General features: G+C 40.3%; 1 protein-coding gene across 1 annotated transcript; it reads left to right on the forward strand.

Annotated features, from left to right (window-relative positions):
• The first annotated feature begins 227 nt into the window (after positions 1 to 227).
• LOC131481124 (zinc finger protein 793-like) lies at positions 228 to 24,421 on the forward strand. The gene is made up of 5 exons (XM_058668423.1): positions 228 to 319; positions 3,737 to 3,794; positions 21,516 to 21,642; positions 21,774 to 21,866; positions 24,405 to 24,421. The coding sequence occupies exons 2-5, from the start codon at positions 3,759 to 3,761 to the stop codon at positions 24,419 to 24,421; spliced, it is 273 nt and encodes a 90-aa protein (XP_058524406.1). The 5' UTR covers positions 228 to 319; positions 3,737 to 3,758.
• Positions 24,422 to 25,386: the final 965 nt, after the last annotated feature.

The raw sequence follows: 25,386 nt of genomic DNA on the forward strand, positions 1-25,386 counted from the left end.
ACTGTGAAATAAACATGAGTAGGATAAAAGAGTTTTAAAGAGTATATTATATTTTCAAACATTCTTCCGTTCTGCATTTTAAAACATGAAATGAACTAATGAAAAAAAAGGGCAATATAAAGAAGAAAAGTCCCAGAATCTATTGAACATTCAATGACATGCACCTGCAGACTTTTGTCATCTATATTTGGGTTAACAAAGAGAAACAGCAAGTAGAGAGGGAAGGAGGGGCCAGAAGGTGGACTGATGTGAGAGGCGACAGCGGCCCCTGCTGTTGGAAGGCTCAAGCTGCAAGAGAGGAGGCCACTTCCAGCCTGAGGTGAAGCCCCGCCCCTCACTCCCCCTCCCTCCAGAAGCCTACCTCACTGCCCCTCTACCCTTTGTGATTCTGATTGGCTGTGCATTGTGTGACCTAATGCGTCGTCAAGGTATGTCCAATCAGGTGCGCGCCCAGGAAGCCCTGTGGCAGCAGGCAGGAGGTTGTTGTGCGGCGCCGCCATAGCCGCGTTGCTGGTTGTGCTGGTGAAGAGGCGCAGGTGGCTGAGCCAGTGCTGCCCTGTGAGCTCCCTCCCCCAGGAGCCTCTGCAGGACCCCCGACTCGTCAGAAGCTGGGAAGGGTGAGTGTGTGAGAGCATCTCCTGAGGCCCCAGGGCGGGCGGGAGCCAGGAGGGGAACCTTGAGGTCCTCACTCTGCAGCACTGACCTTGAAAACTAGGCCTCCCAGTTGAACCCATTGTGCAGTGAGGAGGAGGGAGAGCCCAGGGACTGTTCGATCTTCATGTTGGGCAGGATTTCTTTTTTCTTTATTTAACGTTTTTTCTTTTTTTTTTATTTTGACTTGCTTATCTTGAGTTGTGTAACAGCATCACCAGCCCCTAGCTCAGTCCTCAGTGAAGCTCCTCCTAAGGGTCTGGGGCAGTTTTCTTGTTGCTGACACCAGAGCAGCACAGACTGCAGCAGTTAGAACAAACAGCCTTGTTTTCCTGCGAGTTTTGCTGCAAGGTTGAGGGGCAGCATGTGGTGTTGGCGTTGTGCTTGGCAGAGGCCTGGGGTGGCACAGCAACTTTGCAGACAAGTAGTTTTGAAAAAATCCTTTGAACTATCAAAACCACTTGAGCAAGACCCTCGGAGGATGCCCCACATCGGGACCTGGGATGGGTAGGAGGCTGGGTGGGGCTTCTCCCTTAAAATCCCCCTTTACCTCAGATACATGAAGGAAACAATGTAGAAATAATAGTCTCACCCACTTTCCTATAGCCCTTGAACCTGTTTACCCTAATTAACTGTGTAGATTGTCAAAAAGGAAAGGCTTTGCAGAAAAAAAAAATTGATGTTGATGGCCATAATTGAAAAACAATGAATTTTTTTGCATTTTATTATTATTGCTATCATTTTGATACAGTTCTACATTCCCTTATCCCCTCCCCAATTCCCTGCCCCCATCTAGTTCCTCTATATCATTTTCTTCAAGAAGGTTCTTGATTTTCACAACACTAAATTTAATTTGTAAATTTTGAGGTGAGTTGTTAGGTGATTTTTAGCATTGTAAAAGAATGCACTAAATCATTTCACAATTTTCAGGTGCATTTTACTAGGTCAAACTCCAATCTGCATTAAACATGTTTTTCCTCTATAGGGTATTTTGCATTTGAATATAAATGTAACCATAAGGGATGGTCACGAATTACAGTCATTGTTTCAGGTCCAGAGTTTTTGTGGAAAGGAAACATTAATGTGCTTATCTTTGAAGAATAGGCTAAAAAATGAATGAATTTAAAAAAATGCAATCAGGGCCTGGCATGCTGGCCTAGTGACTAAAGTCCTCACTTTGAACATACTGGAATCCCATATGCACCAGTACTAATCCTGGCAGCCCCACTTCCCATCCAACTCCCTGCTTGTGGCCTGAGAAAGCAGTCAAGGACGGCCCAAAGCCTTGGGACCCTGCCTCGTGGGAGATCTGGAAGAATTTCCTGGCTCCTGGATTTGTATTAGTGCATGCCATCCGTTGCAGTCACTTGGGAAGTGAATCATCTGTGGAGGATATTTCAAAAAAATGTGATCAGACACCAAAGGTACATGAGAACATTTTTAGTAGGAATGAGTCAAAAAGGCTTACCTTTGGTACTTGCATTGTAGTGTAGTGTGTTAGATCACTGCTGGTCATCCTGCAGAGATAATTGCAGTGCCAGGGAATAAGGGAAATCCCAGAGCCCATGGAATTGTATCATAAAACTAAAACTAAAATAGAGGGGAAAAAAAGGAAGTACAATGCCCAAGTATGTAGAAAAATGTCAATTGTAGCAGTGTCTTTGTGAAGTTCTCTGAATTGAATTTGAAATGTAATTCTTTATTACTCACAAGATATATCCACAAATCAACTCAAAATATGCTTTTCTAGGTACAGTATGTTTCTGTAATCATTGTTATAAGTACTCTGTGTGTTTGAAAGGTAAATTGCAAAGATAAAAGAGAGATGTTCCATCAGTGGATTGATTCACTCCCCAGATGCCAGGGCCCTGCCATGCTTAGTCCAGCAACAGGAATCCGTCTAGGTTTCCAAGGGCATCCTTGGAACCCACCCACTGTGTTCCAGGCACAGTAGTGGGATACTGCATTGGAAGTGTTACATAGCCAGTAGGCATAAATAAGGCTTTTGGGTATCAGATATGATCTATCCCAAACAGCAACTCAGCTTCCTGGTTCATGACATTCACTCATTTGAGTCTCATGATTATCTTTCGCTGTTGCCATAATGTAACTATTTAATGAGGTAAAATAAAAAGACTCCTCAAACTATGTTGCTGTCATATTTATGGATATCCTATGGGCTAAGGCAAATGAAATGGCAAAGTCAAGTGTTGCTGAGGGTTTAGGAACTGGGAAGTGTCATTGAAGACTGAGGAACTTTCATGTGGAACTGTTACAGGAAACTTTATCGAAAAAATATTATATTCAATTTTCATATAGTTATAGACAAATACTTTGAATGTAGAAATAATGAAGTACTTAATTCCATCCAGTTATTTTTCTGAAGCATACATTTTAGTGACAATATGATTTTTCTGTGGTATCTTGTAATTTGAACAATAGTTGTTGAAAAAATAAGTTAGTGCTTTGCAGTAACATCATGATTTTTTTAAGTTGTTAAAAATTTTCATTGGAATGTCAGATTTACAGCAGAAAAGACAGAAAGATCTGCCATCTGCTGCCTCACTCCCCCAGGTCACCACAGTGGCTGGAACTGAGCCAAAGCAGAAGCCAGGAGCCAGGAACTTCTTGAGAGTCTCCCATATGGGTGCAATCTCACAAGGTATTGTTCTGTCCTTGACTGCTTTCATAGACCACAAGCAGGGTGCTTGGTGGGAAATATAGCAGCCAGGATAAAAACCAGCATCCATATGGGATCCCTGTATGTGCAAGGTGAGGAATTTAGTCACTAGGCTGCAGTGCCAGTCCCAGTAGCATTAGTTTTAAATAAATAGTAATTATTTGCATTGAGCAAATGATTACTTGCTTTAATCACTGCCGATTTTTGAAATTGTTGATACTGTTTCAAGGATGCATTCTTGGTGCTTGTAAGGTACTATTCTTGTCCAGGGAAGCTGATGCCCTTTATTTTCCAGCCACTGTGTCTGCCTCCAAGTTGATGTAGCTTAGCACAGTAGGAACCGCTGAAGAGGCTAGGAACAATCAAGACCAATGCATAACTCCCTGTCTCCACCTTCTCTTGCAGGTGTAGCCCTGCAGCCTGCTACATGCTTCCCAGGCGGGAGAACACCAACACACCTTCAGTAAGTTGTTTGTTTACTTCTCAGCTGGCTTTACATGGTATTTGAGGAGCATGATGATAGTTTTTAAGCTAAAATGAAAAAAAAATGTGAGAGAAAGAGGTAAAATTTTGATAACTAAACATTGGAACTGTCAAAGCTGATTGAAACTTCCTCTCCAGGATTTCTGTTTACATATATATATATGTTTACATATATATATATATGTTTACATATATATATATGTTTATATATATGTTTATATATATATATTTCTGTTTTTATAGATATTTATATATTTATATATATTTATATATATATATTTAAAGATTTATTTATTTATTTTTAAGAAAGATTTATTTAGTTTTATTGCAAAGTCAGATATACAGAGATAAAGAGAGACAGAGAGGAAGATCTTCCGTCCAATGATTCACTCCCCAAGTGACTGAAATGGTCTGTGCCTGCCAAAATGAAGCCAGGAGCCCAAATACTCTTCTGGGACTACCACATGGGTGCAGGATTCCAAGGCTTTGGGCCGTCCTCGACTCCTTTTCCAGGCCACAAGCAGGGAGATGGATGGGAAGTGGAGCTGCCGGGATCAGAACTGGCACCAATACGGAATCCTGGCATGTTCAATGTGAGGACATAAGCTGCTAGATGACTGCAACTTTCCCTGTCTGAGATATATTCACAATAGTTGACAGCAGCATTAAAATGAATAAAACAGTGTAAGCGTGTGTCAGTATGGTGGGGTGAATGCATGTAATTACAATGCACCTGATTCTATTCCTGGCTACTCCACCCTTTCAATGCAGCCTCCTACTAATGCCTCTGAGAAGCATCTGGTGGTGGTATAAGTACTTGCATATGTCCCACCCACATGTGAGATACAAGAGGGGGACCTGGAGTCAGTCTGTGCCCGCGAATGTTGACAGTTTCTATGATCACACCTAGCTCAACTCATCACCCTCCCAGCTCTTGATCTAACCAGTGGGACTTATATTTCCACAGGTTTAGGCCCACATATCCCCCACAGAATCTACTCCTGAACCTGGTTCTCCTACATGCTAATGTCATTGCCCTGCCTAATATGACCCATCCCTGTTAAAACATTCAGTCAGGCAGTGGGATCTAGCCTTTTCTGACAGATCCCCAGCCCTAACTTTTGCATGGACTAGCATGTGGTGGTCAGCAATATTCCTTACTAAGAATCCCTACTCAGGACTCCCATATGGGCTGGTGTGTCAGTCTGACCCATACAGTGCTTCTAGTCTCTCCCCTCCAAACCACCATGTCTCAGGCTCCTCATTTTCCTGCAAGTGCATTGGCCCTGACAGTGGGAATCCCTCAGGATTCAGTTCTTACCTACACGTACAGTGGCCTTATCCATGAATGTCCTTAGGTAATAATTCCACACCCCAAGACTTTAAAGCTTGTCTCTGGGTGAAGCCAGCATGTGAAGCCTGGTGTCAGTTGGTGATCTGGCTGCCCACAATCCCAGAATTCACTCAGCACTTGGCATCAATGGTTGTTGCTAGTGCTCCAAGTATTGAGTCCGAGCTGACTCAGGTACCCTCCTCAGCCCCCATGCTGTTGGCAGCTCGATTAACACAGCCCTGAGGTCCTTCCCACACATCTTAAAAAAAAGAAAGAAAGAAAAAGAATATGCAACTATGCTGACACACTGGTATTGTTAACACATATTTGGCATTAACCAGGCCCAGGAATGCCCACCAGGTCTTAGCTACTTCTCCCCCACCTGTGTAACACTTACCTAGGTACAGTGCAAACTAGGCAGCTACCTAGAGCTGGGGTGTTTAATATCTTCTAAATAGATCATTTTAGTGTGAAGCGATGATTCTGATTTTTTTAAAAAATCTAGTGAATTTTGATCAACATGTACTTGAATATTATCACTGGGTGCAGTGCTGTATTTAAGCATATGTACAGCATCAGCTGAGTAAACCAGGTGCCCAGGCTTTCCATATTTTTTTAAATTAATTAATTAATTTATTTATTTACAGCACCCAGGGTCCTCCGTTCCGGTTGCCTTATCATTGTGAACTGTAGTCACCACGCACTGGGATGGAACACTGGATCTTGTTCCTTCTGTCTCTCTTTTCTACCTTTCTACCTCCTTCCTAGCCCTGGTCTGCACTCTTACCAACCCTTAGCAATCACAATTATAAGCTTGCAGCTATAGATATATATTTAAATACTATATTTTTCTTTACTAATTTAGTATACAATTGATATACACTTGTTACAAATATTTCTGTGAAACATCAGGCCTCAGGTTAAGAAGCAGGGACTACAACAATATACCAGATAGACTTCCTGGAATGGCTAAATGTTGGCTGGGATTTTACTTCAGTAAATGAAGTACATGAATTGGTCTTACTGGCAATACTGCTCATGACAGTTCTCTTAAAGCAATTCTAAAAAACTCTCCAAAATATATTCCATTGCCTTCTTAACTGAGCTGCTTGTGTGGTGTTAAGGATTAGCTAAGGGTAGGCTTGCATTTTTTTTTTTTTTTTGGCCAAACTGAGATATTAAGAGATATCTGAAAGAACAAAGAGGACAGTGATGATAACTTTCCGAAGCACACTATGAAAAGCAGATTGGATCAGTGAGCCAAGCTTGTCTGTTCATTCTCTGAAAATAGACTTCTATTTCCAGAGGAAAAGGTTTAGACGCAGTATTTCCGAAAGCAAGCTTAAGAAGAAAACAAAATACAAAATAGGTTAGTTGATTTTTTAAAAGTTCTCATTTGAATAAAATAGTTTCTGTACTCAATTAAGAAAGAAATGGCTTTATAACTGGGATGTCTATGTAAGAGTTCTGAGCCTTATATAGGCTTTGAATTAATTAAAATTAGATAACTGAAAAATTTAGTTCATCCATATCGCTAACCACATTTGAAGATATTTCAAGTCCTCAACAGTGATTTGCCACCAGTAACTAATTCCAAGGACAGTGTTATCAGAGACAAAACTACTGCGTATTAGATTGTGTACAATATGCTTCAAAGAATGCCATCGGTTATCTTGTTAAATCTATTCCTTAATTTTTACTCAGACTAAGTGAAATTTCAAAAGTGAAATCACATAAATAAAAAGCAGTGGTAAATGTCCTTCCACTTATTGAAACACAGGAAAGAGGAACCTTAAAAGTTCACTTTGTATGCCATCAATGGCATTTAAATTCTCTATCACATTAGAGTTTCACATTCTGACCATAAAATGACACTTCAGAAAATTTAAACCAAATCCATCATCATTTTAGTTTCCAAATGAAAGTCATTTTTAAAATTTTCTATAGTTTATTCCCAAGCAATTAACTCACTATACCTTCATTTGCCTATATACTTCTCAAATTTTCTTCTAACAGAATGTCTTTTTAAAACTAAGATCTTCCAGGAATACACACTGTGCTCACTACTGATTAATGGAATTCATAGTGAAAACTTCTTGATAACTTCACAGTACAGCCAATCAACTCATAAATGAATGATAGAGTTCTACAAGCTTGTTTAAATTTCCCTAGCTAGGGCCCGGTGGCATGGCCTAGTGGCTAAAGTCCTCGCCTTGAACGCCCCGGGATCCCATATGGGCGCCGGTTCTAATCCTGGCAGCTCCACTTCCCATCCAGCTCCCTGCTTGTGGCCTGGGAAAGCACTCGAGGACGGCCCAATGCATTGGGACCCTGCACCCGCATGGGAGACCTGGAAGAGGTTCCTGGTTCCCAGCTTTGGATTGGCGTGCACCGGTCCATTGCGCTTCACTTGGGAAGTGAATCATCGGATGGAAGATCTTCCTCTCTGTCTCTCCTCCTCTCTGTATATCTGACTTTGTAATAAAAATAATAAAATCTTTCAAAAAAATTTTCCCTAGCTAACCAAACCCAGTCTTTTAACTGGCAGTGCCCTTGTGTTCATCATCATGTATACGCAGAGTGTTATAACACTCAAAGACTGCTTGCAGGTATTTTTTAACATTTATATATGATAACATGTTAGTTTTTTCTACATTTGCCTTATTTTATTTCACTACATCCATGTTCATCTATGTTGTAACAAATAAGAGTTTGTTGTTTTTAATGACTGAATGCAATCTCTTGGAATTCATTAGGTTTTACTATTAATAACATCAGGGGAAGCAAGTGAAATCTAGAATCAAAACTAATTTAGTATCTTTATTAGTATACTAATTTAGTATGTTTTTATTTCTGTGCCTTTTACTTCCTTGTCTTTATTTGTGTGAATATTAAATTACACAACAATAACATGTAGTCATTCTAATTTGGTTACGTATCTTAGACCAAATTGGTTTTTTGGCATTCAGTTGTGTGATGGCTATAGGTTTGTTATCTGTAGATATTATTTTACTGAGGCCTATTTCTGTGTACCACAACTGAGGTATATTTGAATATATTTATTTATTTGTACAGCTCCTCAACTTACATATATGTTATTACAAAATAAATGTAGAAATTCATTGAGTGATTTCTATAAGGTGCTTTCAACGATTCTTGTCCTTCATCCTGTTTATATGAAATCTTTGGTTTGTTGGTCCATCTTCTACATTCTCTAGTTAGGTGCACCTTGGCTAGTTCATGTGAACTTATTGTTGTGATGTTTCTTTGATTTTACATGTGTTATAGGAATGTTTTTATTAAAGATTTTATTTATTTCAAAATCAGATATATAGGGAGGAGGAGAGACTTAGAGGAAAATCTTAGGTCTCATGGTTTCCTCCGCAAGTGGGGAAGCGCTGGCTGCTGGGGACCACAAGGGATCCCAGTGCATGCAAGATGAGGACGTCAGCCACAATGGCCATCGCCCTGGCTCTATGATAAGAATTTTACATCTGTTATATCAGGTGTATTGGTCTATGTTATTTTAATGATTTTAAGCTAGATTTCTGGACTATGAGCAATTATTTCATAAGAAGCATTAAGTAAATATATGCAGAGAACTAATTGTACAGCAATGGAGATTGCATTTTTACTGAGCAATTCCATCTTTTTTTAATCCTATTTTAAACCGTCAAACATAGTTGAAGATCTTCCTACTGCTGATTCAGTCTACTTTAGGAATCCAAATATTGTTAGGCTCAGCATAATTTTGGAATTTTTTTTTTCATTTTAGAGTTTTACCGTAATTCTAGAAAATTTGGTGTTAATTTGGTAGAATCTAGCAGTGAAGACACCTAGTGTTGACCTTTTGTTTGAAGAGATTTATTCCTGATTCACTGTTAACTGCCTGTTAGTAGTGTCAAGTGTTTTGATGTCCTTCTCATTCAGTTTGTAGCCTAATGTTAAGTATCCAGAAATTAAGCATTTTTTTCTATTTATTTGTTTATAACTACTGTTGACAGTCCCTAGTGCTTCATTGCACATCCCTTTTTTTTTCTAATAAAGACTTATTTCATCAGAGCTGGTGCAGTGGCCTAGCAGCTAAAGTCCTCACCTTGAACACGCTGGGATCCCGTATGGGCACCCGTTCTAATCTTGTTGGCCTCTCGTTCCATCCAGCTCCCTGCTTGTGGCCTGAGAAAGCAGCCGAGGATGGCCCAAAGCTTAGGAAACTTGCACCCGTGTGGGAGACCTAGAGGAATTTCCTGGTTCCTGGCTCCAGATCAACGCAGGTCTGGCCACTGCTGTCACTTTGGGAATGAATCACTGGGTGGAACATCTTCCTCACTGTCTCTTCTCCTCTCTGTATATCTGACTTTGCGATAAAAATATAAAAAAAGTCTAAAAATTATTTTATTGATATGTAAGGCAGAACCATAGAGAAAGAGGGAGAGTTAGTTTTATCCCTCTCCAAGTGACCATGGTGGTTAAAGCAGGACCAGATTGAAGCTTCTTCCCAGTTCTCCCAGATCAGTACAGGGAATCAAGCACTTGGGACATCCTCTGCATTCACACTGGCACTAGAAGGGAGCTAGATCAGAAATAAAGCAGCTAGGCCTGGCATGATAATCTAGTGGGTAAAGTCCAAGCCTTGCACATGTTGTGATTCTGTTTTGGTGCTGGTTCAAATCCCTGTGGCCCCACTTCTCATCCAGCTCCCTGATTGTGGCATGGGAAAGCAGTTCAGGACAGCCCAAACAAATGGGGCCTTACACCTGTGTGGGAGACCCTGAAGAAGCTCTGGCTTCCTGGCTTCAAATCTGCTCAGCTCCAGCCATTGTGGCCACTTTGGGACTGAATCAGCAGATGGTTGATCACCCTCTCTGTCTCTCCTCCATATATATATATATATATATATATGATGCTTTCCAATAAAAGTAATGTTTATAAAAAAGAAGAAGAAAAAATGCAGCAGCTTTGACTTTCATCTCACAAATAGTGACAGAACGCACTTTGTCCAGACAGCCCTGATCCACACTACTACTGTGATACCAATTTTAATATGTCCGTCTTCTTTTTGATGTTATATACTTGAGCCTATTTTTTGATTAATCTAGTAAAAGGTTTATTGATTTTGTTTTCCTTTTAAGAAAAAGGAATGTTTCCTTTTTCTTCAGTATTGCAAAATACAGTTTTTATTCATTTCTTCATACATGTGGATTTTGAAATTCTCCTTTTTCTACACCCAGACTTGGCTTCTTATTTTTCTGAGAGTTGGAGATCAGTGCTTAGGATGCTATTGGACATTTTAGTTGTTATTGTTCAGGTGTTGGCCATGTAAAGAGAAAAAGTTTGATTTCTATATTTCTCTGATGATGGTTGGTTCTTTCTCATTGGCAATAGGAAGTATAGTTACAAATAAGAGTGCACTTCGGTTGCCATAAAAATATGCTACAGGGCCCGGCGGCATGGCCTAGCAGCTAAAGTCCTCGCGTTGAAAGCCCCGGGATCCCATATGGGCGCCATTTCTAATCCTGGCAGCTCCACTTCCCATTCAGCTCCCTGCTTGTGGCCTGGGAAAGCAGTCGAGGACGGCCCATTGCATTGGGACCCTGCACCCACGTGGGAGACCTGGAAGAGGTTCCTGGTTCCCAGCATTGGATTGGCGTGCACCAGCCCGTTGCGGCTCACTTGGGGAGTGAAACATCGGATGGAAGATCTTCCTCTCTGTCTCTCCTCCTCGCTGTATATCCAGCTTTCCAACAACAATAAAATCTTAAAAAAAAAAAAAGGAGGCTACAGAAGATGTGCCTTGAATTGCAGTAATTCATTTCTTATGGTTATTTTTTAAAATTTTATGTTGATGATGTTTACACAGTTGAGAAGGGAGCATGCATGCACATGTGGATACTGATTAAGCTAGGAATGATTGAGAATTAGGGCAAAGTGGATGAGACCATTGTTTCCAAATGTTCTTCTTTTTGTGTCTGGGGGATGGAGGAGAGAAGGAGAAAAGCCACTCCCAGAATCCCACAATAGAACCGTGGGTTGTGGAATGGCCATCTTATTTTCCAGGGTTCCTGATGTGGAGCATGCTCTGAGGGTTCTGTTCAAGTGGTTTCCATAAGAAATCCTTCCAAAGTCCATTGGTTGACATTCCAACTAGTTTCCATTCAGCCAGATCTTTAGTGTCAATGCTTGCCTGGGGTAGTTGTCCAATCTTTTTTTTTTTGAAAGATTTTATTATTTTTATTACAAAGTCAGATATACAGAGAGGAGGAGAGACAGAGAGGAAGATCTTCCATCCGATGATTCACTCCCCAAGTGAGCTGCAATGGGCCGGTGCACGCCAATCCAATGCTGGGAACCAGGAAGCTCCTCCGGGTCTCCCATGTGGGTGCAGGGTCCCAAAGCATTGGGCCGTCCTCGACTGCTTTCCCAGGCCACAAGCAGGGAGCTGGATGGGAAGTGGAGCTGCCAGGATTAGAACCGGCGCCCATATGGGATCCCGGGGCGTTGAAGGCGAGGACTTTAGCTGCTAGGCCATGCCGCCGGGCCCTAGTTGTTCAATCTTTTCTACCCTCCTTCATGTGCAAGCTCAAACAGACTACCATATCCCCTGTGTGCATCTGAGCAGCAAATTAGGAGGCCCAGCTCTGATACATGAACTCCAAAGTTAAAGCACAGTTTCCACATTTGTCTAAATTTGTGGAGTTCTGTGTCCATTGGATCAGTGGTCAGTATCCCTGAAGAAACTATCTGAGCTGATCATAGACTTGTGTTTGTACTTGCCAGTATGGGGTCAGCTCAGTTTGTCACCCACATCAGCCTATGCACACACTGGTGGTTGCAGTTGTGGGATAAGTTTTATCTCCAGTCCCATCTCTTATGCAAACCAGTGGATGCTGTGGTGGAGCTCAACTGTGCCCATCCCACATTCAGTTCTCATGTATACCAGTTGGGAACTGCATCCTAATCAAATTGACACCCTATAATCCATACTAGGTCTGCCCCTGCCTTGGTTCCTTTGCTTGTTGTTTTAAGCAGCAGACTGCTCTGTACTGCAGCCTGGACCAGTGTGTCCTATTCCCAATCCCAGTATTCATGAGTGTCAGAGGGTTCCATGGTCATGTGCAGCTCAGCTCTTGAGCCAGCCTTCAGAAATTGCAGTTCCACAGGTTGAGTCCTCATATTCCCCACAGCATCTACCCCCAGACCTAGTTCTTATGCCTGCCTGTTGGTATCATGGCCCAGCTTAACATTATCTGCCCCTTCTATGAAACTCATTGGCAGTGCTGTAATCTTTCCCTGCCAGACAGGCCCCTAGCCCTACCTGAAGTGTGCACTGGTGGGTGGTGGTAGTCCATGTTAACAATCCCAGTTCAGGTCTCCCATGTGGGCATGTGTACTCGTCTAATCCAAAAATTTCCTCAGTTATAGCTTCCAAACCTAGGTGTTAACCCCCTCATTTACCTGGAAACAAAGTGGCTTTTGTCAGTAAAAGTCCTTCAGAAGTCATTCCTCAGCTGCAACATACTCCTTCAATGGTCCTGCTTCCAACACATTCCCCTTACCCCTTCTGCTGAGCAATCCACAATTCCTGCTCCTGGAATCAAGCAGCCCAGCCCTGCTGCTTGAATGCAGCTGTAGACATCCTGGCCAGTGATGAGAGCATAAACGTAACCTTTTACCCACTGTCACCTCTTGGCTAGTGGTTGGAAAGGTAAAGCCCAGCCTGGTTACTTAAAGGCAGCTTAAGCCATTCTGGCCTGGGCTAAGTGCCAAACTGGATCCTGGGCCACACTGGCCAACTTTGGCTGAAGTGAGTGGCACAGCATGGTCTGGTTGCTTAAAGGCAGCTTGAACCAACCTGGCCTTCGTGTGTACACAAACAGAACCCTAGCCCCAATGGCCACTTTCGTCTGGTTGATAGGACAGAACAGGGCCTGGCTGCTTGAAGGCAGCTTGAGCCATCCTTGCCTGGATTGTTTTAATGAAGGACATTGCAATGGATAGAAAGTGGTATATCATTGTGGTTGCCATTTTCATTCATTTAATGATTAATCATGCTGAAAATCTTTTTTGTGTGAATTAATTAGCCTTTTGATGATCTTCTTTGTAGAAATATTTTTTAGTTCTTTATCCATTTTGGTATCTGTTTTTATTGCTTTTGAGTTTTGGGATGTGGTGTTAGGGTTCTTGGGCTGCAAGAACCACCAGGGATAGTCTGAGGGAGCATGTCCATTTATTTCAAAGTGAGCACAACTCACCAGGAAGAAAGATAGCAAAAGGGCAGTCCTGGACATCCCTCTCACACAACACAACAATGACATTGTAATTGACTAGAAGGCATGTCTGTCCCTTTAGAACCTCCAATCAAGTCACAGGTCAAGTACTGCAAACATGATTCTAAGATATGCCTCAGGTCATAGGCAGGTAGGCTGTTAGTCATGCCCACCAGGTAGCATTTGAGTTGACAGTCATACTTATACTGTAATGCATGCTTATTTAATTTGTGACTAATGCACAAATTAAATGAAGATTGTCCTGTAACTCTACCATGCATTGAGCTTAATAACATTTTTAGTGTCGCAACTATGTCTATGGTCTAACAATTCTTAAACCCAGCCCACACTGAATGTGCTCTAATATGTAAACAGGAGTGAAATCTTGATGACTACAGATAAACCAATAATGCCATTGTTAAAGTACTATTTGCTAAATGTGTTTTCTCATTTATATTAATTGGAAACTCCAATTTACGCGAAGAAGGAGAGACAGATCTTCCATTCACCTGTATAATCCCAAAGTGGCTGCAATGATCAGAGCTGCCAGAGCTGAGCAAATCTAAAGCCAGGAACTTCTTCCAGGATTCCCACTCAGGTGCAGGGTCCCATGGCTTTGGGCCTTCTTGTCTAATGCTTTCTGAGGCCACAAGCAGGGAGCTAGATGGGAAATGAACAACCAGGATATGAACCAGTTCCATAGGAAAAAGAAATAGAAAACTTGGAAACAATGATCACACCAACATTTCCCTAACCCTTGAACCTTCCCACCCTGATCACATATGTAAACATCATCCACAATAAACATAGAAAATTCACATATATGTATATATATTTTTTGAGAGGCAAATATACAGGAAGAAGGGGGTACAAAGATTCTCCATCTACTCTCACTCTGAAAGAGTTGCAATGGAAGGAGCTGGGTTGATTAGAAGCCTGGAGTTTCTTCTTGAACTAGCACACGAGTTCAGGGTCCCAAGGCTTTTGGCTGTCCTTTACCTCATTCCCACACCACAGACAGGGTGCTGGGTAGGAAGCGGATTAGCCAGAACACACACTGGCACCTCTATGTCATCCCAGTGCATGCAATGTGAGGGCTTTCACCCCTAGGCTATTGTGCCAGGCCCCCTTTTCAATTTCTTTATCTGGTTTTCAAATAAATAAATGATTCTAAAACAGGGAAACAAAAAATCCCAAATCTAAGTAAAAGCCATGTTTCATTAAGAAATATTATTATTTTGTTGTTTTTTATTTCTAGAGAGATTGTACTTGTATTATAAGCTTTTTGGATTATTAGGGTCTCTCTGTCACTCTTTGTTTTTAAGATTTATTTTTATTTTTATTGCAAAGTCAGATATACAGAGAGGAGAAGAGACAGTGAGGAACATCTTCGATCTGATGAGTCATTCCCCAAGTGACAGCAACAGGTGGAACTGTGCTGATCCAGAGCCAGGAACCAGCAGATTCCTCCAGGTCTCCCACGTGGGTTCAGGTTGCCCAAGCTTTGGGCCATCTTTGACTGCTTTCTCAGGCCCCAAGCAGGGAGCTGGAAGGGAAGTGGAGCTGTGTTGATTAAAACTGGTTGCTTTATGGCATCCTGGTGCTATCAAGGCAAGAACTTTAGCTGCTAGGCCACCACGCTGGGCCCTCTGTATCACTCTTAATAATTTGTCGAATATCAGGACTCAGGAAGTTCCATGTGTTGTTCAAATTGGCAACTTTTCTCTTTCAAGCTCCATGTGACCTTAACAGCATAAACACTCTCTGTTGGGTAAAGAAATAATCAAAGGACATCAGTAGGTAGTTCTCAAAATGTAGTCATTTGGTAAATGTAAATCAAAACCACAATGAGATATCTCAACCCTGTCAGAATGGCTATTATTATTTGGAAGAAAGGGTAACAAAAATTGGTGAGGAAGTAAAAAATGAGAATATTTATACAATGTTGATAGAGTTATAGATTAAGTCAGCATGTGAAAAATAGTGTAAAATTTCTTATATGTTTAGAAATATGATTGCTGGTTCCAGCATGGTAGCCTAGCAGCTAAACTCCTTGCCTTGAATGCGCTGAGATCCCATATATACACTGGTTCTAATCCCAGAAGCCCTGCTTCCCATCCAGCTATCTTCCCGTGGTCTGGGAAAATTGTCGAGGATAGCACATAGCCTTGGGACCTTGCACCTGCATGCGTGACCCTTAAGAGCGCCTGACTCCTGTCTTCAGATTGGCACAGCACCAGCCATTGAGACCACTTGGGCAGTGAATCATCGGATGGAATAACTTCCTCTCTGTAGCTCTTTGTCTCTGTATCTGACTTTGCAATAAAAACAAAAAAATTCTTTTTTAAAAAGATTAAAATTTTAAAAAGCTTTCATAAAACTAAAAGGATTAAATTTAAATGCGATTGCTGTAAGTCTGAGTAATCTCACTACTAGTTGTATTTTCTGAAAGTTATGAACACATTGTGTAAAAGACATACCATCTTTTTTATAACAGCACTATTTATAACACACAAGATATTGAATGAATTGAGGTGTCCATCATCAGATAATTGAATAAGGAAAATTTAGTATCTGTATACAACAAGCTGTTATTCAGTTGTGGAAACAAAATTCTGTGTATTATACCAAAATGAGTGTAACTAGAGGCCAAAATGTTGAGTGAGATATTCTAAACACAGATATTACAAACATGAAATTGTTATGTAGAGTAGCAAAAAAAAAAAAATCACAAGAACAACAAAAAGGGGGGAGCAGTGGTATATATCAGTATTGCTGCAAACATGATTTGTCACTTTTGATTTATATCTTTTTAAAATAGTGAATGATGATATTCTACCCTAGTTTTAATGATCTGTGCCTGTAAATTGTATGATTGAAACATTTTTTATTTCATTATATTTATACTACTTACCTATTAAATTGGTCATCTTACTATTGTTTTAATCACTTAATGAAAAGTTAAGATCTTGAGTACAATGTGAATTTAAAACATGTTATTTCAATTGTTTAAGAGAATAACAGGGGAGGGGAGTCAAGATGGCCAACGGAGTTAGACTGATGTGACCGAGGGTCCTAAAAGTTAGGGACAGGAGCAGTCTGAAGTGAGCCTGAGGGGAAAAGAACAGTGGGGAACACTGTGAGAAATCCCCCAGTGCCGCCAGGACTGAGAAAGGTGGCACACAGCAGTAAAACAGACAAGAATGACCAGGATCAACAACCTGAGAAGGACAAGGAAGGTGCCCCAGGATGCAGACTCGAGCAAAATCTGGTGAGCAAAATTCAGGGAGTGAACCTCGAGAGCTGCTAACACAAGTTATTGTCCACCCTTAGCAGGAGGTGAGGGGTAGGCGGATCTTAAGAACAAAACGTGGTGAAGGGTGCCTGAACTAAGCAATTCATGGCAGGCTTGGATCAGGGCAGATGGACTGGAGAGGGTGACTAGGCACTGAAACAAAGAACCTGGGCTAACCTGGGACCTGGCACTCCCCAGCACTGGGTAGAACAAATTCCAGGGCCATGAGAACCCCACAGAAGGGAGATCCAATAGCTACTGTAAATATCGCCCTGTTTTAAAGAGCCCACAATACCGCAGACTGAAGAAGTAGGGAGAGGGGAACCCGGGCACCACAAAGAAGGCAGAAAAAATCTAGGTCAGCACTAGGTGACAGCAGAGGTCAGGAATTAGAAGCCAGCAATATCAGATCACATAGATATGGGTCGGTGTAACAGGAAAAGAAATGAGTCAGAGGAAAAAGCCAGTGTCACCCCAAAAAGTCACCAAAAGGCCTGGTCAATCACAGAGATGACAGATGAAGAAATTGACAGCCTATCAGACAAGGAATTCAGAAAAATTATTACAAAACTCTTCAGAGACAATGAAAACTGATGGGAGGAGCTTAAGGAGTTCAAAACCACATGAACACAGAAACAAAACTAGTCAAAAAATGAGATCCTTGACCTGTAGCACAGAGTGGAGAGCCTATCCAACAGAATTAATGCAGCAGAAGACAGAATCTCCAAATTGGAAGATTTCCAGAATGAAAATAGGCAGAGCATCAGTCAGCTGGAGAAACATTTGAACAAGGCCAATAAGGCCATACAGGAAATGAACAACAACATCAAGAAGTCGAATATCAGAATTATAGGCCTTCCAGAAGGAGTGGTAAGAGATAGGTATGTAGCAGTGCAGGATGAAATTATACAAGATTACTTCCAAAACACTTGGAACAGGAACTCAGCCCAAATTCAGGAAGGTCAGAGAACCTCCAACAGATTTGACCCAAAGAGATCCTCACCCAGACATGTGGTACTCAAGCTTCCCTCCAACGAATACAAAGAAAGAATTCTGAGACCAGCACGAAGCATAGACAAGCTTACATTTAGGGGCAGGCCAATCAGGATCACTGCTAACTTCTCATATCAAACGCTCCAAGCAAAGAGAGAATGGAATAAAGTCTTTCAAATCCTGAAACAGAACAATTGTCAACCAACAATAATGTACCCAGCAAAAATCTCATTTATATTTGAGAATGAAATTAGATACTTCCATAGCAACGAGAAACTGGAAGAATATGCCAGCACAAAACTAGTTCTACAAAAATCTCCTCATAAATGCGTTACACGGGAAGACCACCCCACTGAAATCCACGCAAGGCAAGAAAATCAGATACCAACACCCACAAAACCACACACACATGGCAGTACGAAATCGCAGTCTCTCAGTATCAACTCTTAACATAAATGGCCTAAAGTCATCAGTCAAAAGACATAGATTAACAGATTGGATCAACAAACAGGACCCAATTGTCTGTTGCCTACAAGAGACACATCTAACCAGAAAATATGCTAAGAAACTGAAACTGAAGGGATAGAAAAAGATATTTCACACCAGTGGACAAGGAAAAAAGGCTGGTGTAGTGGTCCTGATTTCAGATAATGCAAACTTCAATGTGACAAACATTAAAAAGGACACAGAAGTGCATTTGATATTGTTTAAAGGCATGATCCATCAGTAAGTGATTACCATCCTTAATATGTATGCCCCAAATTCAGATGCACCCAGCTACGTGAAGCAATTGCTTATAGACTTCTAGGAAGATACAGATGAACATACAATAATCATGTGATATGTGAACACCCCATTAACACCAGTAGACAGATCAACAAGACAAAAGCTCAACAGAGAAACTATAGAGCTCATACAAACAATGGAACAACTGGGTTTAGTAGACATTTATAGAACCTTTCATTCCTAGGCCACAGGTTATACATTTTTTTTTTCAGCAGTGCATGGAACCTTCTCCAGGATAGACCACATGATAGGAAACAAAGCAAGTATAACTAACTTCAAAAAAACTGGAATAATACCATGCACCTTCTCAGACCACCATGGAATGAAATTGGAAATCAACAATTCAAAATGTCCCAGGAAATATATAAACTATTTGAGGTAAGGCAATATGCTATTAAACAAAGAATGGGTTTGAGAAGAAATTAAAGATGAGATAAAAAAATTTATGGAAACCAATGAAAACCCAGATACAACATTCCAAAACTTGTGGGACACCAGTAAAGCAGTGTTATGTGATAAGCTCATTGCAATTGGTGCTCATGTCAAGGCCCAAGAAAGGCACCAAATACTGGAATTAAGCACACACCTCCAGGAAATGGAAAAACAGCAGCAAAATGACCCCACAAACAGTAGGAAACAATAAATTATTAAAACAAAGGAGGAGATAAACCAAATAGAAATTAAAAAATATATACAAAACCAGCGAATCAAAAAGCTGGTTTGTTGAGAAAATAAATAAAATAGACACCCCACTGGCCTGACTGACAAAGAAAAAAAGAAGAGAAAGCGAGAATTAGCAACATCAAAGATGAAATAGGCAACATAACAACAGACACTGCAAAAACTAAGCAAATAATTAGAAATTACTACAAGGAACTGTACTCCAATAAATCAGAAAACCACCAGGAAATGGAAAGGTACCTAGACTTCCACCACTTACCAAGGCTTACCTCAGAGGCAACAGAAGACCTGAACAAACCCATAACCAAAACAGAGATAGAGTCAGTGATTAAAGATCTCCCAACAAAGAAAAGCCCAGGCCCAGATGGCTTCACCGCAGAATTCTACAAAACATTCCAAACAGAGCTAACTCCAATCCTCTACAAGCTCTTCAAAATAATACAAAAGGAAGCAATCCTTCCAAACTCATTCTATGAAGCCAACATCACTTTATTCCCAAAACTGGATAGAGAATTAACAGAGAAGGAAAACTACAAACCCATCTCCTGATGAACATTGATGCTAAGATTCTCAACAAAATCCTAGCCAATAGAATTCAAAAAAGCATCAGATAGATCATGCATCCAGATCAAGTAGGATTCATCCCGGGAACGCAGGGATGGTTCAACATATGGAAATCCAGAAATGTGATACACCACATTCAAAAACTGAAGAACAAAAATCATATCATAGTTTCACTAGATGCAGAGAAAGCCTTTGACAAAATCCAACACCACTTTATGTTAAAAACCCTAACCAAGGTAGGGGTTTTTACCGGAAGGTGCTGGGGGAATCCCAGAGCCTAGCAAACTGTGTCACATAATGCAATGTAATTAAAAAAAAAAAAAAAAGCTTAAATTTCCTCTGAATAAAAAATTGATGAGTTAAGAAAAAAATAAGGAAACTGTGATCACATAAATAAAATAACAGGGAAAAAGGAAAAAGGGAAGATTGAAAAAAAGTATCATGCTGTTAAAATGATATATATCAGTTACATTAGCTCTGTTTTTATGTTAAAAGTTGTAAATAAATAACTGGAATAAAAGAAAAACCCTGATAACTGCTTAATGCTATAGAGCTTCCAAACCATTAAAAAAAAAAAAAAAAGGATTCGGTTTGTTACAGCATGGCATTGGTGTTATATGTATATTTTCTGTTCAGCTGGAAGGCTATGACTGGCTGATACCAACTAATTGTCAGAAGAAGATAGTTGTTTAAGAGACTATCAGTTGTTTCCCTCCTAAGCTGTAGTTTACTATATAGAAATTAAAACTTCCATTTAATTATGTTATTCCATAAAAAATAAATCAAAAACAAAGTAGAGAGTTTTGATATGTGCATACCTAAAAGTGAAAAATATATATTGTTTTATATATTTATACACTGGAATTACATGCATATGTATTTCATAATTTTTTTGACTTTTATGTATGTACATATATGATATGAATTATTGATATATATGATCATATATTAGTTATATTTATATCCAATATAAGCTGTAGGAAATATTTACTCATGCAAGTACAGCTTAAAGATATTTTCAGTATTTCATTATTTCACTTTAAAATAAGAAAATTGAATTTTATTATTGCTTTATAATATTTTTAAGTATCTCAGTATGAGGATATCATTAGTAAGCTACTCAAAAATCTTCTCATTATCTTGTGCAATATTAAGCATATATCTTAATTATCTAATCTAGCATGTTATTTAGCTCATGTGTATCTAAAGATTGCACAATGAACTCATTTTATGCTCATGACAGAAAGCAATCTGATACAGAATAATAATGGAATTGTAGCTTCAGAATTGCAAACATAATGCAGGACAAAACGTTTTGTTTTTACCTTATCTTGCCATATCGGTTGTAAATTTAGCTGCATTCATAGAAGATGCCAATTGTACACACAGAGAAGAATTAAACTCAGCTTAGTATTATAGCTGCTGAGTTAATATTTTGGCTCAGTGTCAGTATGATTATTTATGTTAATTTAGTTGAAAATCAGAGTGGCAATAACAGAGTGATATCTTCCACTTAGGTATTCTAGCAATGCCTTCAACAGTTCATTAGAATGAGAATCTTTAGAGAAAACAACCTTTAATAGAATAAGGAATATTCTGTTATAATATTGGAATTGCAAAAGTAACACAGCACAAGATGTTTTCATTTAACTATTACTCTGTGATGCTGCATGAATTGTAAATTAAACTACATTTATAGAAGTTGCAATTTAATATACAGAGAATGTACTGTCAGTGTTTCTATTTAATGATCCAGAACTGAGGAGACATGTGCTGTTACAGGTGTTGGTGTCATTTGAAGATGTGGCTGTGGACTTTACCCAGGAAGAATGGCAGACAATGAATAATACTCAGCGGGCCCTGTACAGGGAGGTGATGCTTGAGACCTATAACAATCTGCTGTCCTTGGGTGAGTGAAGTTCTGTCATGCCTTAAAGAACACGTCTGTATAGTTTGCTAATGAAAGAAGGGTTTATAAAGTGTAGTAGTTGGTAGGACTAATGGTGATTTCGTAAAATCTGCATCATTCTCCATTCACAGGGTACTCCATGACAAAGCCTGATGTGATTCTCAAGTTGGAGCAAGAATCAGCACCATGGACAGTGAAGAAATCTGTCAGGCAGAAATTTCTAGGTAGGTCAGCACATAATTGGCAGGGGAATTGATACATAGCTCAGTGAATGTTGCCTGGAATTATATTTGATTTTTACTTTGAGTTTCTTTCAGAAGGACAGCTGGTGAGACACAGGCATTCTATAGTCTCCATGTATAGGTTTATTCTAGCAATTTGCCAGCCTGTCACCAAAAATCTAGAAGTATATATGGGTCTTTTCATGATCCCAAACACTTGAATCACATCTGCCACCTCTCAAGATATATTTTTAGGGGGTTATATCTGAAGCAGAGTAGCCAGAAAAAGACAAGCTAGTGCTGAGATAGGATGTAAGATACCCCAAACCTTATTTTGAATTTTTATACTGTATTTTCTGACACATCCTGCTTTAAGTTAAATACGCAATCTCACATAATTGAAATTTTTATTTAGAAAAATGGATAATATGTTAAGACCTTAATAGATGAGATATAATGCCTATTTAAAAATGCTCATAAATGTCCACATTTCACTAATATTAAAATGTGCTGTATCTAGATTGGCAACAAATCTCATTGGCTTCACTGGAACATTTGAAAAGAAACATTTAGATGTGATTCATAGATATGGTTACTCTGTTCCTCATTTCAGATCCCCATGGAAAGAATGAGCTGCTTGGATCTAATCAGAAAGGTCAAGAAATAATCTCCAGGCAAGTTTTAATTAGAAAAATTACATAATAACTGAAAAGAGAGCTGCATTGCCACAAAGATGCTTAGCATTAGCTCTGGCCATAATTGCAGCACAATATGAAAGGGAAATTGTATAAAAATGAGACTTGAGAAATAGGATTTCATTCTTTCTTTCTACTTTTTTTTTTTCATTTGCAGACAGAAGGTTTATTTGCAAAGTGACCAGGTGAATGTAGAACACAGAGGGAATCAAAAAGCATTTCTTGGGAGAGAGCCAGGAGATAGTGTGCCTTTTGAATGGAGACAGCAAAATTTTTCAGAAATGTCTTAGATTTCTAAGTGTGCACTAGGCATTCCTTGTCTGGACAGGAACCTGTGAGTAAGACACTTCCCATTGTATTGGTTGTCTCTCAACCAGCAAGGAAATAGCTGCTACTACACAACTTCAAATCTGCACCGGATATTCTATGGCTGTTCAGCTCTCAGAGGTGGGCAGCCACATGAGTGACAAAGTTGAAGATACTTGCTTTTTTTCAAATCATGTATGAAATGTGCAGTGGGTCATCGAAAGACCCTCAAAAGTCATTGGTAAAGATCAAACCTGAGGGCATGGCATGGTAGCCTAGTGGCTGGCCCTTGCCTTGCATGCACTGGGATCATATATGGACAATGGTTTGTGCCCTGGAAGTCCCACTTAACATCCAGCTCTCTGCCCGTTGCCAGAGTCCAGCTCAAGTGAAGTTCAGAACTTGAGAAGGGTGCTTGGAGTAGGCATAGAAAATAAATGGACCACTACAGTTCCAGAATCATAATAGAAAATTTTGAAAAGTGTCCTCTTTTTTTATACAGAAGCCTTCACAAATTCTGACACCCACTTTTCACACCTGGTCAAAAGGGGCATTCCTTTTTTTTAAATTTATTTCATTGTATTGCTGTTGACAATCTTTACATAGTTAATTACGGTTCAAAAAAAGGTTCAGGGGGTATAGGGAAGTGGGTAATACTATTATGTCCATATTGTTTCCATCATGTATCTGAGGTAAAGGGGGATATTGAGGGAGAAACCCCACCCGGTATCCTGCCCACCCCAAGTCCCGGATGTGGGGTATGTTCTGAGATATTTGCTCAAGTGGTTTTAATAGTTCTCCAGTTATGAATCGCTGCCAGTTTTGCTCGATGAGGTTGTCCACTGATTGATATGGTCCATCATAAAGTCTCCATTTGCCCCATATTTTGCTGCCAACATATAGCTGAGATGAGTAATTGACCTGTTCTGTCTTCTGTCTTTTCTTGGTTAGAGTTCTGAGTCCAGCAGTTTGATTGGGGAGATCTCCAAAGAAACTTTGAGGTATTCCCAGACCAGATTCTTGTATGTTCTAGCAAGCACAGGGCCCAGCACAGTCCATCACCCCGATCAGCTGGTGGTTTCAATTGCTGGGTTGGTTTTCAGTCTCGAGTTGCACTGGAACCAATGGGTGTTGCAGTCCAGTCTGGTTCAGCCCAGCACATACTTGGCCCTTACATCTACCAGTGGGTGCTGCAACCTAGTCAGGGCGACCCACAACAACCCCCACCAGGCCCGCTCCCTACCCTGGTTTGCCAATATGTGAAGAAGTAGACCAGTCTGTCCCCCATCCCATTTGGCTCTTGTACTTGTCAATGGGTATTAAAGCTTAGTTCCATCTAACCAACTGAACCATCCAGCCCTCACGGTTGTTGTTGAGTGCCTCTCTGTCTAGCCACCCCAGTCCCCGTCCTAGTTTTCATGCCCTCCCGCAGGAGTAGAGACCCAAGAAGGGGGAACCCACTTTTTCCCTCCCAGGTCTCTCTCAGTCCAAAGGAGGCATTCCTAAGGATAGTTCTGCCAATTGTTTCACCTTGTGGCAGAATATCAGTCGCCCTAATCCTGTGGTCAAGAAGTTCTCAATAGATGGTACATGTGAATCAGTAACACATTCCTATTACAATCCTGATTCTACAACTTACTCTTGAATCATTTAAGGGAAGAAGTGTATCACAGAAGGAGGGACCTAAAGATTAACTAAAGAGGGAAAGAACAGATTTCCACTACATCTAGGGACTTAACATCCTTGATTAGCATATGGTCAATGTGGGAGGCCACCCCTTAGCATAGGTTCCTGCTACATGTAGGGACCTAACACCCTCAATTTTCTTATGATGAGTGGGGCAGCCGAGAAAGCAGGAATAGTAAAGGCCCTTTTGCTAAGACGTTATCACCAACATCATCTTCCAAGCTCACATTGATCATATAAAACAACTCCACAGTGGCAGACAATGCCTAAATAGATTATAGAAATCTCTGTAGGGTTGTCGATTATGTATACAAAGGTAGGTGGAACTGCTGTTCAGGTGGTTGTACACACGGGAAATTCTTTGCAGCCTTGCCTTCAATGGAAAAGTTCTCTTCACAACTTCGTGTCTCTCACACAAACTGCATGGACCTCAGCAGCCTTTGGCCTGGGAAAACTGTTGAGGACACCCCACAGGCTTGTGACTATAGACCTGCGTGGGAGATCCAGAAAAACCTCCTGGTTCTTGGCTTTAAAGCTGCTCAGCTCTGAAAGTTATGCATTTTTTGGAAGTGAATCAGCACATGGAAGATCTTCCTGTGTGTCTCACATCCTCTCTGTATATCTAAATTTCCAGTAAATACAAATACAAATTTTTTTTTCCTTTTTCCATTTTTTCATTGTATTTTTGACAATTGTTACATAGTTAATTAAGGTAAAGAAGTTCAAGGGTTACAGAAAAATGGGTAAGACCATTATTTTCATATTGTTTCCTTCATATATCTGAGATAAAAGATTGTATGGGAGAAGCCCCACCCAGTCTCCTATCCATCCCAGGT

The sequence above is a fragment of the Ochotona princeps genome, chromosome 9 (assembly GCF_030435755.1).
Source record: "Ochotona princeps isolate mOchPri1 chromosome 9, mOchPri1.hap1, whole genome shotgun sequence".
NCBI classification, from domain to species: Eukaryota; Metazoa; Chordata; class Mammalia; order Lagomorpha; family Ochotonidae; genus Ochotona; species Ochotona princeps.